The 14,999-nt window shown below is 26.9% G+C and overlaps 4 protein-coding genes across 4 annotated transcripts; 2 read left to right on the top strand and 2 right to left on the bottom strand.

Annotated features, from left to right (window-relative positions):
• The first annotated feature begins 599 nt into the window (after positions 1-599).
• LOC143221084 (xaa-Pro aminopeptidase 3-like) lies at positions 600-2,371 on the top strand. Its single transcript, XM_076446613.1, has 4 exons — positions 600-648; positions 761-1,711; positions 1,777-2,139; positions 2,205-2,371. The coding sequence occupies exons 1-4, from the start codon at positions 600-602 to the stop codon at positions 2,369-2,371; spliced, it is 1,530 nt and encodes a 509-aa protein (XP_076302728.1).
• A 415-nt stretch (positions 2,372-2,786) lies between these two features.
• On the bottom strand, positions 2,787-4,687 carry LOC143221082 (bifunctional phosphoribosylaminoimidazole carboxylase/phosphoribosylaminoimidazole succinocarboxamide synthetase-like; the record flags this gene model as incomplete). Its single annotated transcript, XM_076446611.1, has 5 exons — positions 2,787-2,953; positions 3,035-3,179; positions 3,581-3,856; positions 3,925-4,268; positions 4,360-4,687. Coding segments are annotated over 5 exons (1,260 nt in total), but the record flags the coding sequence as incomplete, so codon positions are not given.
• Positions 4,688-8,192: 3,505 nt separating this feature from the next.
• On the top strand, positions 8,193-11,384 carry LOC143221083 (amidophosphoribosyltransferase-like). Its single transcript, XM_076446612.1, has 7 exons — positions 8,193-8,286; positions 8,378-8,670; positions 8,752-9,001; positions 9,152-9,385; positions 9,872-9,999; positions 10,760-10,981; positions 11,112-11,384. The coding sequence occupies exons 1-7, from the start codon at positions 8,193-8,195 to the stop codon at positions 11,382-11,384; spliced, it is 1,494 nt and encodes a 497-aa protein (XP_076302727.1).
• Positions 11,385-12,066: 682 nt separating this feature from the next.
• LOC143221080 (uncharacterized) lies at positions 12,067-13,465 on the bottom strand. The gene is made up of 4 exons (XM_076446609.1): positions 13,307-13,465; positions 12,918-13,176; positions 12,330-12,817; positions 12,067-12,297 (listed from the first exon to the last, which is right to left on the bottom strand). Exons 1-4 carry the CDS (start codon positions 13,463-13,465, stop codon positions 12,067-12,069), a joined length of 1,137 nt encoding a protein of 378 aa, XP_076302724.1.
• Between the last annotated feature and the right edge of the window lie 1,534 nt (positions 13,466-14,999).

Below are 14,999 nucleotides of genomic sequence, written 5' to 3'. Positions count from 1 at the left end.
ACTTTTTGTAGGTTAATTAAAAATGTGAAATAAAATCTTTGACTTTTTCGATCGAGTACGTTTGAGAGATTCCAATTTCCTAAGAAAAAAACAGTTAACGTTTATTAAAACTTCTTCTGTTAATACTCTCATAAGAAACTACTTTTGTCCGATAAATTACAATTTACATATAATTAGAACTGTCACTACCTAGTATCTTAAATGCAACATTCGTTCGAGATCACTAAATTTTATCGCATTATGAACTTGAATTTTTCACAAGAAATCCATGATGCCTGATTATATATTGATCGTAAAAAATGCGACCTATGCGAGAGGCAGAAAGTCGCAATAAATAACATAAAACAATATAAATATTATATGAAATCCGTTGCCACTTTTTTAAAACGGTTAGTCATATTGTAGTTGTCACAGTAGCGACTCAAAATGTCTGTATTGTATACAATTTACGAGAGTACTACATGAATCAACTTTATGTTAACTACTGAATAATACAATGTAATACTATAGTTTCGATATTCTTAAAATCAATTAAAGAAGAGCTTTTAATATTTTCTATTATAAAACATTGAAATATTTTAATCAAAGGTATACCAAAAATGTTTCATATCGCAAAGAACTCTATTATATTTCAAATTAAAAGATATGGTGAGAAATAATGAAAGTAATAATAAATAATAGGTTATATATCGTTTTCAAGTATACGAAATTAAAAATGCAAATAAAATATGTCGTGCAGTAGAATTTATTATAATTTTAGGACACCGAACGTATATACGGCAATCATTAGATACGGCAATAACAAATAATTTATTAAATCGGCGACAAACTAAAAAACCGACAAGTACATTTTGTCAATCATGTAGTCAACCAACAGCAGCAACGCATCCTCATTTAATGAAGAATGGAGAGGTTGTGCCTGGTATTCAACTTTGTGAATTTAAAAATCGGCGAGATAAATTGATAGAGAATATTATTTCACATATTTGTGTTACAAATATAAGTAAATCACATATTGTAATTATTCCTTCTTCATCTAAAGTATACATGTCTGGAAAAATTCCATATGTTTTTCGTCAAAATACAGACTTCTTGTATTTTACCGGTTGTCAAGATCCCGATAGTATTTTAATAATTACAATAAAGAATGAAAACATTGCGACCGCTTTATTTCTCACGCAACAAGATCAGCATTCTGAACTTTGGGATGGTCCTAGAACTAAAGTTGAAATAGCACCTAAAATGTTCGGTGTTGATTTGGCACTTCCGATAACAGAGTTTGGACAATTTTTTGTGTCTTTCATGAATGAAACTAAAAAGTGTATCATTTGGTATGATAATGTTGATATAGCTCAACCAAGCTTGCATGAGAAGTTACATGAATTAATGAAAATGACAAATAATCAAACGTTTGTGTCTCCAACAAGTATAATGCATAAAATTAGATTAATTAAATCACAATCTGAAATAAATTTAATGAAAAAAAGTTGTGAGATCATTTCAACAGCAATATCTAAAACTATAGAAATATCAAAACCCGAAATGAGCGAGCATCATTTGTTTGCAACTGTCGACTATGAATGTAGAATGAACGGTGCAGAATTTCTGGCGTATCCACCTGTTGTTGCTGCTGGTAAAAATGCAAACATTATTCATTATGTTACAAACAATCAGATAATTCAAAATGGTGATATGGTCTTGATGGACGCAGGTTTGTTAATTCGTGTTGTGTAAAAGTATATTTTATCCTTAATTATAATTTTATTACACTTTTAGGTTGTGAATATCATGGTTATTCGTCCGATGTAACCAGAACATGGCCAATTAATGGGACATTTACACAAGAACAAAAAATCTTATATGACATAGTACTAGATATTCAAACTATTTTAATTCATAAGCTAAGAGAATTGCCATCGTTAGATCAATTATATCATGATATGTGCTCTTTATTAGGCAAAAGATTACAAGAATGTGGCTTAATACCTAAACATTTGAATAGAAATGAGTTATTATCTGCGGTTTATACTTATTGTCCACATCATGTAAGCCACTACTTGGGTATGGATGTACATGATACAGGAAACATTTCTAGGAATTTAAAACTCCAGCCAGGGATAATAATCACTGTAGAACCTGGTAATATATTTTGCGAAATATTGATTTATTCATAATATTTAAATTATATTTCTCATCATTTTCAGGAATATACATCAATAATAAAAATCGATTTGCCCCGTCAGAATTTTATGGCTTAGCTGTCCGTATTGAAGATGATGTTCTAATAACAGAAAATGGACCAATAATTTTAACAGAAAATTGTCCAAAAGAAATCGTTGAAATAGAAACTTTAGCGAGTCAATATTTGTAAAAATAATTGTGTAATGATTTAATTTGAACATATAATTTAATATAGTATCTGTAGGATATAATTATACTGATATGGTTAATATAAATTGATCATTGTGCTTTATTTCAGATTAGTCTAGTACATGAAAATTGATTATGTACAAAATTCTATACATTTTTATTTTATTAAATTTATTCATAAATTTGTTTAAACGGGAATAAATGAATGTTATATACCTGTAACCAATAAAGGATAACTAGAAGGAACAATAATACAGTGTAAACGAAAAGGACTAATATGAACATTTATATAAAATTAAAACACATATATAGCAATATAAACAATATTAGCAGAAAAAGAAATTATTAGAACAAATGTAACTACAGGTTAAAAGGTATGTTGTTTGTTGTATATTGATATTAAGTGGACAAAATATTTATAAAATAAGATTTTGTAATTTGGCATCAGCTTGCTTTAAAGCAATGTAATTTTGCAACTGTTTTACTCGTAGACGTGCCCAGACCATATGATCGTGTAATGCGTGTATTTGACCAGCCGCCAATGCCGCACTTTCAGGATAGGCAACTGTGGTGCATCCAATTCCTGACAATTGAATTAATCTCATTTAATAACGTTCTGGTAGTGAAAATTAAAAGTGTAATTAAGTTATAATTAACAACTTACCTGATGGAACGTTAATTGACGACCACAGATCTTGTGAAATGGTCTCTGGTTTAAAAGGTGGGCAATTAATAACAGGCAGAGATGTATTTCCAGAAAGTACTGGACCCAATCCATTACTTCTCCCTGCTACGGCTATTAGCACCACCTAGAGGCCATGAGAAAGACTCTTGATAATTCAGTAAACAAACTCCACATATTCGTTTAATATCGGTAGCCTTATCGCTGTCTTTTGGCGATAAAACAACTTCGCGATGTACGTTCAAGCGATATATAATTCAGTATGAGTTTGAATATTATTATTGATATAGTCAATTCGATAAATAAATTATTGTTGCTAATATTGTTGCGATTAATGTTAAATTACATTAAATCAAATTCATTCGAATATAAAATATATATAACATACTATATTTCTATAAAAACATTTTATGAAATTTGTTAACAAACGTAAAATATAAAACAAAATTTGCTTAGATAAAGCATTCAAACATAAATAATTGTTGCACTTATTAACAGTTTTCTATTTTAAGTTAACAATATATCTACCTTTCCAGGAATATTTTCATATTCTGCAAGAATATTCAATGTCTCTTGAGTACCCTTATGTGCACTGCATACACGAAGTTGAACTTTTAAACCGAGAAACCTTGCATGCGTTGCTATTTCTTTGCAATGTTTTTCATCAGACTGTGATCCCATCAAAATAACAACAAGGCTACTAGGCGGTAGAACAAGATAGTCAAGTTGATCTGCCACCCATTCAAAATTACGTTTTACGATATCTAAGTCTTCTTCAGTTACCGCAGTCAAATTTCTATATACCTATAAACAAAGCTGACAGAACTAAAATAATAAAATATTATACATTATAGGGTAGCTGTATCAAATACCTGTTTGTCTTTCATCAATCTTTTATCACCAGATGGCCAAAGTCTCCAAGAGTCACTATCAATTATATCTGCTACCACAATTTCTTGGTATACATTTACACCAAATTCTATTTTCATATCAATCAGAGTACAGTCTCTAGTAGCCCATGCTTTTTCTAATACCTCAAATACTGCAAATGCAATATGTTGCATAATGTCAAATTCAACCTTCCCTATTAAAAGATTATTCAATTTAAAACCAGCAGAAATAATTTGTTCCTTTGACCATAGAGGATCGTGATTAGCATCATCTTTAAAGAATGTTTCTCCCAATGCCGGATTAAATCTATATCCTTCAGGAACTCCTTGATAATGAAAATTAAAATGAAATGACAAAAATAAATACTCATAGGTAATTTTTTAATTATAAAAATTATAACTATTATACTTTTGTACCTTGATGTCTCTTTAGAAAGCTGCCAGTAGCCAATCTTCTAGTAACCCACTCTATTGGAACCATTTGACATTTTTGTGCAACAAAAGCAGTATCATTTATAACTTCAATAAAAGCAGTGTTTATTCCAGCTTTATTTAACAATTGAAAGACTTTAGCTGTAGTAGCTGTACTAATTGCAGCTTTTCCTTTTAAATTATGAGATTTTTCTCCATCTCCAGCGGTAATGCGATCCTTACTTTGTAAGATACATAAAGTAGGATTATTTAAAACTTCATAAACCAGTTTTGTTTTTCCTTCGGTGATAAGTTCTGCATACTCATATTCTAAATATAAAAATTATTCATATAAAAGTAATCATAGTGAATATAAAAATTATTTATATTCTATAAATAAATGTAATGAAAGCTTGTAAGAAAAATTATAGCATTTAATAAGGAAATTTATTAATTAAAACTTCATTGTATTTAAATTAAATAATATCATTTCAATTTTCATGTAAATTACATTTATAGAAATATCGACATAATGATATATTAATCAATATTAAATTGATTGAATATGAAATTATTCACGCATAAAATATTATAATACGAAAATATAAAATTTATACAACTAAAAATATATTCGTAAGAAAATTTCGTAATTAACTATCATATAATTATATATTTTTAAGAATAAATATAAATTAATTACACATATATATATATATATCAGTTCGTAATGTATGTAAAATATTATGAATATTACATGATCTTATAATGTTAAAGAAAACAACATGGTTACGTTTTTATTCAATTTTTAATTATTTTCAACTTAGAAATGAACTACTTATCTGTATAATAACAGAAATAGTATCCAATAAAATGCATTTGTACGTTCTCATATTCTAAATTCTGTAAAATTCTATTTTATCAATTCGTTTTGTTACTTTGCATTTTCCATATATGCCTTGAAGTAAATATATAGTCAAAGATTTGACTCTAAAAGTTGATTATAACATTTTATTTTCGAAAATAAAATTAAACATTTTACATCTGATATTTATAACAAGTAGATAAAATAGAACAAAATATGCTTAATAGCTGTACAACAATTATAAAGCAACTGATTCGATACACACCGTTCATGTTTCCTGCTTTCTAAACACTTTGAGAATACTGTGTAACATCTCGATCCGTATACGATTAAATCTTTAATGACCCCCTCTTTCAAAGCTCTGATTAATTTGATTGGTGTAAATTTATTAATAATCTTTATATATAGTAAATGGTAGATATATGAATCATGTATTTACATTATAAAAAGTGAAATTCTCGAAGAGATTATGTATTATGAATTAAAGTTAATTAGAAAAATGTCAGTAACTTAAGAACTTCGATAAAATGTAATTCATCATTATTTAAAAACACGACGGTAGTAAAATATTTATTTGAAATATACAGATTGCTATAAAAAATTTTTCTTTCCAAGTAGATAATAAGATTACAATCATATGACGGGTATTGTAAAAAAAGAAACAACAGTTTTAAAAAATATAAATTATAATAGTTCCAACAATAGTATAGAAAACGATAGTTTTTATAAATACCATCATATCATAACATACTATCGTCATTACACGATATCGAATTTTTATATAATTTGCTTAAAGGAAACTTAGGCTATATTTGAAATAGTAAGAAACAAATGTATAAAAATATTTACAATGATAGAACAAGAAGAAATATTCAGATAAGACTAATATTACTTGTATAGGTATCAATTAGATAATAAATTGTAGTTGACCTTTCATGAAATTGCAAAGAGTTATATACGCGATATTTTAATAAATCTAGGATGCCAAAAAAAGAATTAAAAATTTTAAGGATTTATAATACTCGCTAAAAAAATAAAAGATATACAATCGACTTACAATCAATCTATTCGACATAAAATCGATTTTTATTATTTATAAACATTTAATCTTCGTGAATGAGATGTAAATTTGGAAATTTGTTTGAAGATGCATTAGCAAAAGATTGTTAGTTCAAAATTATTACTAATATTGATAAAAGATTACTACAAATGCAAACATAGTACGTAAACAAATTTCTTATAGTAAATGTTCGATACAACTATCCTCTTGTTGTAATACAAAATTTACAGTCATAGTTCGATATCTTCGAATATTCTTTCTCAATCTTACACTTAGCGTTATAAATTTTCTACTTGTTACAATAATTTTGCCATTATGAATCATGAATAGACGAAGAATTTTAGTTAACTGCTAGAAGGATGTCCAAGTGTTTCAAGTTAGGTGATTGTGAAAACCTTGAATCAATGTACTTCTAAACTATTCCCCTATTTATATTTAAAGAATTGTAAAGAAACTCCTTTACGATATCGGATATTTGTAAGTTATAAAAATTGATTTTATATCAGAAGAATTGATTGTAGGATCTACAAATGTCGATTAAACATCTTTCACTTCTTTCCGTGAATGCTATAAGCCTTTAAAGTACAGGTCTTTTTTTTACCACCCTGTATAAGTAAACAGTTCAAGAATTTAAATGTAAGATAATAGCTAAATAGGTTAACCCATCCAATCAAAAGCAGATTTCCATTGGCCAACGCATTCATTCCTGTTTCTGAAGTCAGTTAAGAAACATATTTCATGCGGATCTCTTTCGAGCTGACAGCGGAACAACACAAACGCTCAAATCTTTGACGCACGTGGTAGGTACATACAAATGCAGTGAAAAAGATATAGTTATAATAAAAATAACTTAAAAAATTGTCGATATAATTTCGTTTTTATATTTCTGATAAAATTGCTTAAAATCACTTATTCAATAAATGATTGTTAATAATTTCAATCACAATACAATTATAAAATCAACTTTAATTGATTGAATTTTGAATAAATAGTAAAATTATTCTTATGATTGTATTTACATGAGAGTTAAACTCATTGCTTAATTATTTGTAATTTATATATTGTTATCTTTCTTCATTAAACGAGTTATTCTTTCAATGATGTATATATATATATATATATATATATATATATATATACACATATATAACTGTGTATGCACATGTATGTATACATATACATTATAAATGATGTATAGTAAAAAGTTTTGAATAGTAAATAGATAAAATTAAAAAAAAAAAAAAAAAAAAAAAAAAAAAAAAAAAAATAGAATAGACTGTTTTTTTTTTCTTTTTCAATAATTTTATTATTCTGTAATAATTGTTGCAATACTAAATAATGGTACCTTAATATAATTATTAAGATATTTTATAATGTTACATCAAATGATACGATTAACTCACGCATATTAATAGTGGCATGCATAAACTTAAAGAAACAATGATGAAATCAGTTGGGAAATACTGATTAAGCAAATATAAAGAAAAATATAGTAGCAACAGTGAAAGAACAGTTCTATCTGTTTATTAGGGGTCAATAGTTTATATAGGGTCATTACTGATAATTCGGAAGAAATCTCAAGGGGGTCTGCTATGTTTTGTAATATAAGAAAAATGTTTCTTTTTTCATTATTGCGTAATATTATATAATTTTATTTTAATTTTCTTTAAATCACAAAATCAGATTGATTCTTTATTATATATACTTAAAAATTAAACTTTCAATTTGACATAGTAAAATAAATTAATTTACCTTAATACTGTTAAAAAATTTCATGGTATCTAATAAATCAATGTCCTTTGGAATATAGTTAAAATGTCTTGCAATATACAAGCAAATTCTTATACGCAAATAATATCTCAAGAAAGTAAAAGAGATAAAATATTATACAATAAAAAGAAAATGAAGGCTCAAACAATGACTGGCCTAACGCATGAATGTGGAGTCTTTGGATGTATTGCTGCAGGTGATTGGCCGTCTCAAATTGATGTTGCTCAAGTAATTTGTTTAGGTAAATTTATTATAATATATTATAATATATTATAATATTATAATATATATTATAATATATATACTAATATACATTATTAACATTTATTTAGGTTTAGTAGCGTTACAACACAGAGGTCAAGAAAGTGCTGGCATCGTCACAAGTGAAGGTGTATGCTCAAAATCTTTTCATGTCCATAAGGGCATGGGAATGATTAATAACATTTTCAATGATGAAAACATGAAAAAACTCAGGGGAAATCTTGGAATTGGTCATACTAGATACAGTACAAGCGCAGCAAGCGAAGAAGTTAATTGTCAACCATTTGTGGTACATACTGCCCATGGGGCATTAGCAGTTGCTCACAATGGAGAATTAGTAAATACGGAATCATTAAGAAAAATGGTAATACTACTAATAAGAATACTTAAAATATTTTAACATTAATTTAATCTTTGTTTTTGATAGTTCCTAATTTGCTATTAGGTATTGGGTCGTGGAGTTGGTTTATCAACTTATTCAGATTCTGAATTAATAACACAAGCACTTTGTTTAAATCCTCCAGAAGGCGAAGTTAGTGGTCCCGATTGGCCAGCACGTATAAAACATCTTATGCAATTAGCACCATTATCATATTCATTAGTAATTATGCAAAGGGACAAGATATATGGTGTTAGAGATCCTTATGGAAATCGTCCTTTATGTCTTGGAAAAATTGTACCAATTGGTAATTTAGGTATGCAATCAATTCTAATAGAATGTCAATAATATCTTGCAAGATAATGCTGTCATATGCTACATAAAACCCTTTCTATTATTATAAATGGATTAAAGTATTTCATTGCCAGCAATTAATGCAAACTAACAAAGCTTTTTTATATTCTAGGGAATGAATCAGATGATGACGACGAAGCTGAAGGTTGGGTTATTTCATCTGAATCTTGTGGTTTTTTAAGTATTGGAGCACGATATGTGCGTGAAGTATTTCCTGGGGAAATTGTAGAATTAACACGTGAGGGTATTAAAACTATAGATATCGTTGACAGACCAGATAAAAAACCTCAAGCATTTTGTATCTTCGAATATGTGTACTTTGCACGTAGTGACAGTATTTTTGAAGGTAATATATCAGAATACTATAAAATAAAAGTACATAAATAAATTTTAGTGTGCAGTATATAAAGAAATTATATCATGGGTATGATAAATCGAATCTACATTCACAATTTGGTAGAAATTAATATAAGAAAGATGTTGTAAGATTAATTTTAATCAGACTTTCAAGATAAAAAAAAAATGAACATTTCTTATTATCTTCCATTTTACTTGTCGTAAGGATCAACTTTGTTATAGGAATTATGGGTCAGAACTTAATCTTTCTCTTGGAAAATTACGTTAAATTTCATTAAATTTTAATGACTTTATTCGCATTTATTTTTTTACTTAAAAAGAGCCGATTAAAATCAATTTTGCGACATCTTTATTACATTAGTTTTTATTAAACTGTGGGCGTAAAATCGACCAAGCATACTTGTGACATATAATTTCTTTACACCTTATACATGGTGTATGTATGATAGATAATATATTTTATTTTACATAACAGGTCAAATGGTATATTCTGTTCGTATGCAATGTGGACGAGAACTTGCTTTAGAATCTCCAGTAGAAGCAGATATAGTTAGTTCAGTACCTGAATCTGGGACAGCAGCAGCACATGGCTATGCCAGACAGGTAAATATATTGATTTATTAAGGAAAGATTCTAGTCTGGAAAACTAGAAATGTTATTTTTTAAGATTTATACTGAAGAAAAAAAAAAAAATAATCTATGAGTTTGTTTTGTCCACTCTGTGATTTTCTTTGTAACTTTTTATTTAATCTAAATAATTTTTTAAATATTTCTTTTTTAACAATGAGATGTTTTATTCCTTGGGTATAAACCTGAAATAAAAAAATTATATGTATTCTTGTATTGCATGAAACCTCTGAATCTACAAAAATGGAAAGAAATATTTTTTTTAATCATTTTTTGAAACTTTAAAATCATACATTATTTTGTTGCCAACTATTTTCACAATTCTACATCGCTTAAAAATTAATAAATATGTAGAGTCTCAAGATATTACAAGATTATTGTCTATGAAAAAATATATCCTGAAACTTAAAAAAAAATTTCATCTAAATGGATTAATTAGTTTTAGCAAAAATTTATCCTCTAGATTTGAAAAATAATGTTTAGAGAAAAACATCTTGTTTAAAATTTCAGTTATAAAGTTAACCTTAACTTGAAGGTTTCATAATTGCAAGTAACAATAACATAAAGTTAATCATGTATGTATGACACACTTATATGATATAAATGGGTAGTAATAAAATTTATACAATAGCTTGACATTCAGTAAATTTAATCTTATTATGCGTTAACATTAATAATTACATTAGGGTAAGCATTAGCTTTTTTACAACTTTGAAATAATATTACTATTTTATAGTCTCAGATACCTTTTGCGGAAGTATTGTGCAAAAACAGATACGTTGGCAGAACATTTATTCAGCCTAGCACACGACTCAGACAACTTGGTGTGGCAAAAAAATTTGGAGCTTTATCAGAAAATGTGAAAGGAAAAAAACTAATCCTTATAGATGATTCAATTGTTAGAGGAAATACTATTGGACCTATTATTAAGTTACTTCGCGATGCAGGAGCGAAAGAAGTATTTCTTTCTTTCATCTTTTTTTTTGTCTTACAATTTTATTTAAACTTAACATTTGTACTATCATTTGTGTCATAAGTATTGTAATCATAATAAACCAAATGATATTTAAATTTTTTTATCTTTCTAGGTTCATATTAGAATAGCTTCTCCTCCTTTAAAGTATCCTTGCTATATGGGAATTAATATACCAACAAGAGAAGAATTAATTGCTAATAAATTGGATAATGTTAAATTGGCAAAACATGTTGGAGCTGATAGTTTAACATACCTTTCAGTAAATGGACTCGTAAAAGCCGTAAGATTCGGTATGGATAATCGAGAAAGTAGTTATATTGGCCATTGTACTGCTTGTTTAACAGGGGACTACCCTGATGAACTTCCTGGTGATTTAGATTGGTAAAAAGTGGATTACGTGTAAGACTCAATCATAGGATTTTTGTATTACACATCTTCAGCATCAAAAATCACAAAGTTTAATTTGATGTAACTTTTAGTTTCTTGATTAATTAATTAATTAATTAATATGATACTATGAATTAGTTTATAACGTCTAAAAGTAATTCAGTATTTAAAAATTAGCTTAAATAAGATGTGCTAATGTAGTAATAAAAATGAATGCCTTATCGATATAATAAATATTTTTTTAGAACTATCTAAAATACCACAAGTAACAAAAAATATGAAATTCTTACTTTATGTTTCTATAAATTTGATACAACAAAAAAAAAAAAAAAAAAAATTTTAATATAAAAATATCACTATATAAAGTATTTGATTAAATAGAAAAAAGATTTAATTAAGAAATATAGATTAAAAAGTAAATAAATGTCATTTGACAGTTAATTAATTAACAGTTATCAATTACGCGTGTTATTTATATAACACTAATACAAGGAATTCTAATATTTTGTATATCTTTTTATGGTATGCGAAACACTTGATTATCATATATAATAAATAGTGTTAACGAAAGTGACACGAATTAGAAAAAAATAAAATAGCAGTGACCATTAACTTTGTCATTATATATTAATTAATTTAAAAATTATATCATTTAAAAACGATAATTTTATGTATATCCGTTAGATTATTTTTGTATGCGATTGTAAATGTTCCTTTGCTATTTTCTTTAATTGTTGTGAAATCTCTTTCATTTTTGCTTCTCGTTTAAGTTCTTTTATAATTTTATTATTACTTAAATCTGTTTGATCAGTTAATTCGCATTTATCATTTTTTTCTCCATTTTCATTTTCAATATTTTCGAGTGAACTTGAAGCTTCGTTAATGTTAGATTTATTCGACTCGACCGATTTGTTTTTCAAATTTAATATTTCATTTCACCTATATCAAACGACAGACTTCTGTCTTTTGCGTGTAATGTATGTATTGTTTTAAATTCTACTTTTTGCTTATTATGAGTCATACTTGTCTTTCTTTTGCAAGATACTTTAGTTTCATAGTCTTTTTCAGGTCGAATAAAACAACAATCATCATCTTTTGAAACTAAAGATTCTGACTCTAAGGATGCTTTATGTTCGTTTAGATTTTGACAACTATTTCCAGTATCATTTAAATCATTAATTTCTTTAGGATATGTAAATTTCAAATCAAATCGATCTTCAGAGTAACTTAATTCCTTTTTTGAATCAGAAGACTTATTTAAATCATCAATTTCTTCTTTCTGTTTATACATAGCAAACGGATTATCTTCGTCAGATTCGGACTCTAATATTATACCTTGAGATTTCTTTTGTTGCCTGATTCGTTGTTTCTCTAAATACGAATGTAATGCACTTAACCTATTATTCCGCATAGTCCTCCAAAATGAAAGTGCTACAAAACAAGTTTTAAATCTTATAATTTCAATTACGATATGAAATTGAATTGAGAATAGAGCTATGTTAAATAAATTGAGCTGATATTATTTTGATACCTCTTTTTTGGTATTGAAATGGTATTCCAGCTTGCTTAAGTGTATTTAAATTTGGAATGCACTGATTATTTTCAGAATCACCTAGAACTTCTGTTCTAGATTTTATGAAAATTCTTTGCATTCTTAGAAGTTTCCTAGTTTTACCAAAATATTTAAAATTTGGAGCAATATCAAAAACAGGATCATCGATCATAGATTTATCATGTTTCATAAAAAATAGGTAAGTCCCGATAACATCTTCATATGTACCCTCATAAAACTAAAATTACCAACAAGAAGAATATCATAACCAACAAAATATTGATTTCATTTTATTGTTTGTATGTATGTATGTATGTATGTATGTATGTATGTATGTATGTATGTATGTATATTTAATTTATAATTACCTTTCCGTTAATTTGCATGATCGGATGTTCCGTGTCTATACCAATCATATCTAATTGCAATTGCCTTTCGCTGAACACATTTCCATCAAGTCCTTCGAATTCTACGTATACGAGAATTTCTTCCTCATCTTCAGGTATTTCATCATTAATGTCACCCATCATTTTTCTTAATATTTGTTTAATGTTATATTCTGAGTTGAGTCAAATTTATTGAAAGTTCAAATTTACCAATAAAACTTACGATTAACCTACACTAGATATTACGTATTGCGAGACACACACGAATCAGTATTTTTTCATACAACAGTATATTACTATACCGATGCATTCTTTCTTTTCTCTCCCGTTATTTATAATTCATTCTTATATACAAAAGGTTCGCCTTACTGAGAGCGTTTTGTCAACCAATTGTAAAGTGGCACTGTAAAATATTTTGTATTCCCTTAAGGATTGTATTAAAGTAACAAACTAACGGTTGTATTAAGAAATTCAAACGTAAGTATAACGTAAAAACATTATTTCTTAATATCTCAATATTCTTTTTTAATATGATTCTTTTTTCCCTTGTTTTGTTATAAATTTATACTTTACTTATTATAAATTCTACTTATTTATTTTACATATTAATGAGTTTTCTAATGTTATATATAACATTTTTCTATGTTATACAAAACACGTGCATGATAAAAATGGTATATTCGATTTCGTTTTTTTCTCGTACTTTTATTAAAAATTTAATAAATAAATTTCTTAAATTATTATTCGATATGACAAATACATTGGAAATATTAAACTTATCTTTATTCATTAATTTAGATGAAAAAATGGTGAGGCATAATAATCAGTTGCCAGAAAATCTTCCACAATTGCAAAATTTAATCAAACGTGATCCAGAATCCTATAAAGAAGAAGTAAGTTTTTTAAATACATTCATTTAATATATTTAATACACTTTTTTTTTTATGTTTTCATAGTTTCTTCAGCAATATCAACACTACAAATCTGTTTTGGAAGTATTTCGTTTAACGCCGAATAAATTCAATAAAAGTCTTGATGAAGTAGTCATCTTTTTGGCACAGGTAAATTTTATAATATGTGAATTTTTAATTCTGACTAGTGTTCACTTCTCTCGTCGTTTTTATGATGTATGATTCTCAAATATTAGAAAATGTTTTTCTTTTACAGGTATAATTAGCAAAGTATATAAAAAAATAATATTTACTTTTTGTAACATTGTTAAAAATTGTTTATCATTGAGGAACATTTAAAAATAATAATTATGGAAAAATATTTGGAATACTTAGCGGGAAAGATTATATGTCGTAAGAAAATGATAATACAATTATATTCTCTAATTGGTTATTCCGATGAGCCAATGCCACATAGCATATTTATTTATGGTCATGTAGGTACTGGAAAGTCTCTAGTAGTACAAAATATGCTCTCTTACTTGCGGTACAATGCAGCTATAGTTAATTGTGTAGAACATGTGAATAACAGACATATATTTAACTATATTCTAAGTGATTTATCATTACATTTCAATAATTTTCCAACTAGTAATGAAGCTCGATATAAGTGTGACAATTTTATTGACTTTGTAACGTGTCTTAAAGAAATTTTTACAAATGATACTCGACCAATTATAATAGTACTTGATAAATGTGATAGACTACGAGATGTTGATGTCGAT

This window comes from Lasioglossum baleicum, unplaced genomic scaffold, assembly GCF_051020765.1.
Source record: "Lasioglossum baleicum unplaced genomic scaffold, iyLasBale1 scaffold1889, whole genome shotgun sequence".
Classification (NCBI taxonomy): domain Eukaryota; kingdom Metazoa; phylum Arthropoda; class Insecta; order Hymenoptera; family Halictidae; genus Lasioglossum; species Lasioglossum baleicum.
The sequence above is the reverse complement of the archived record's forward strand: the minus strand, read 5'-3'. Positions and strand labels throughout refer to the sequence as shown.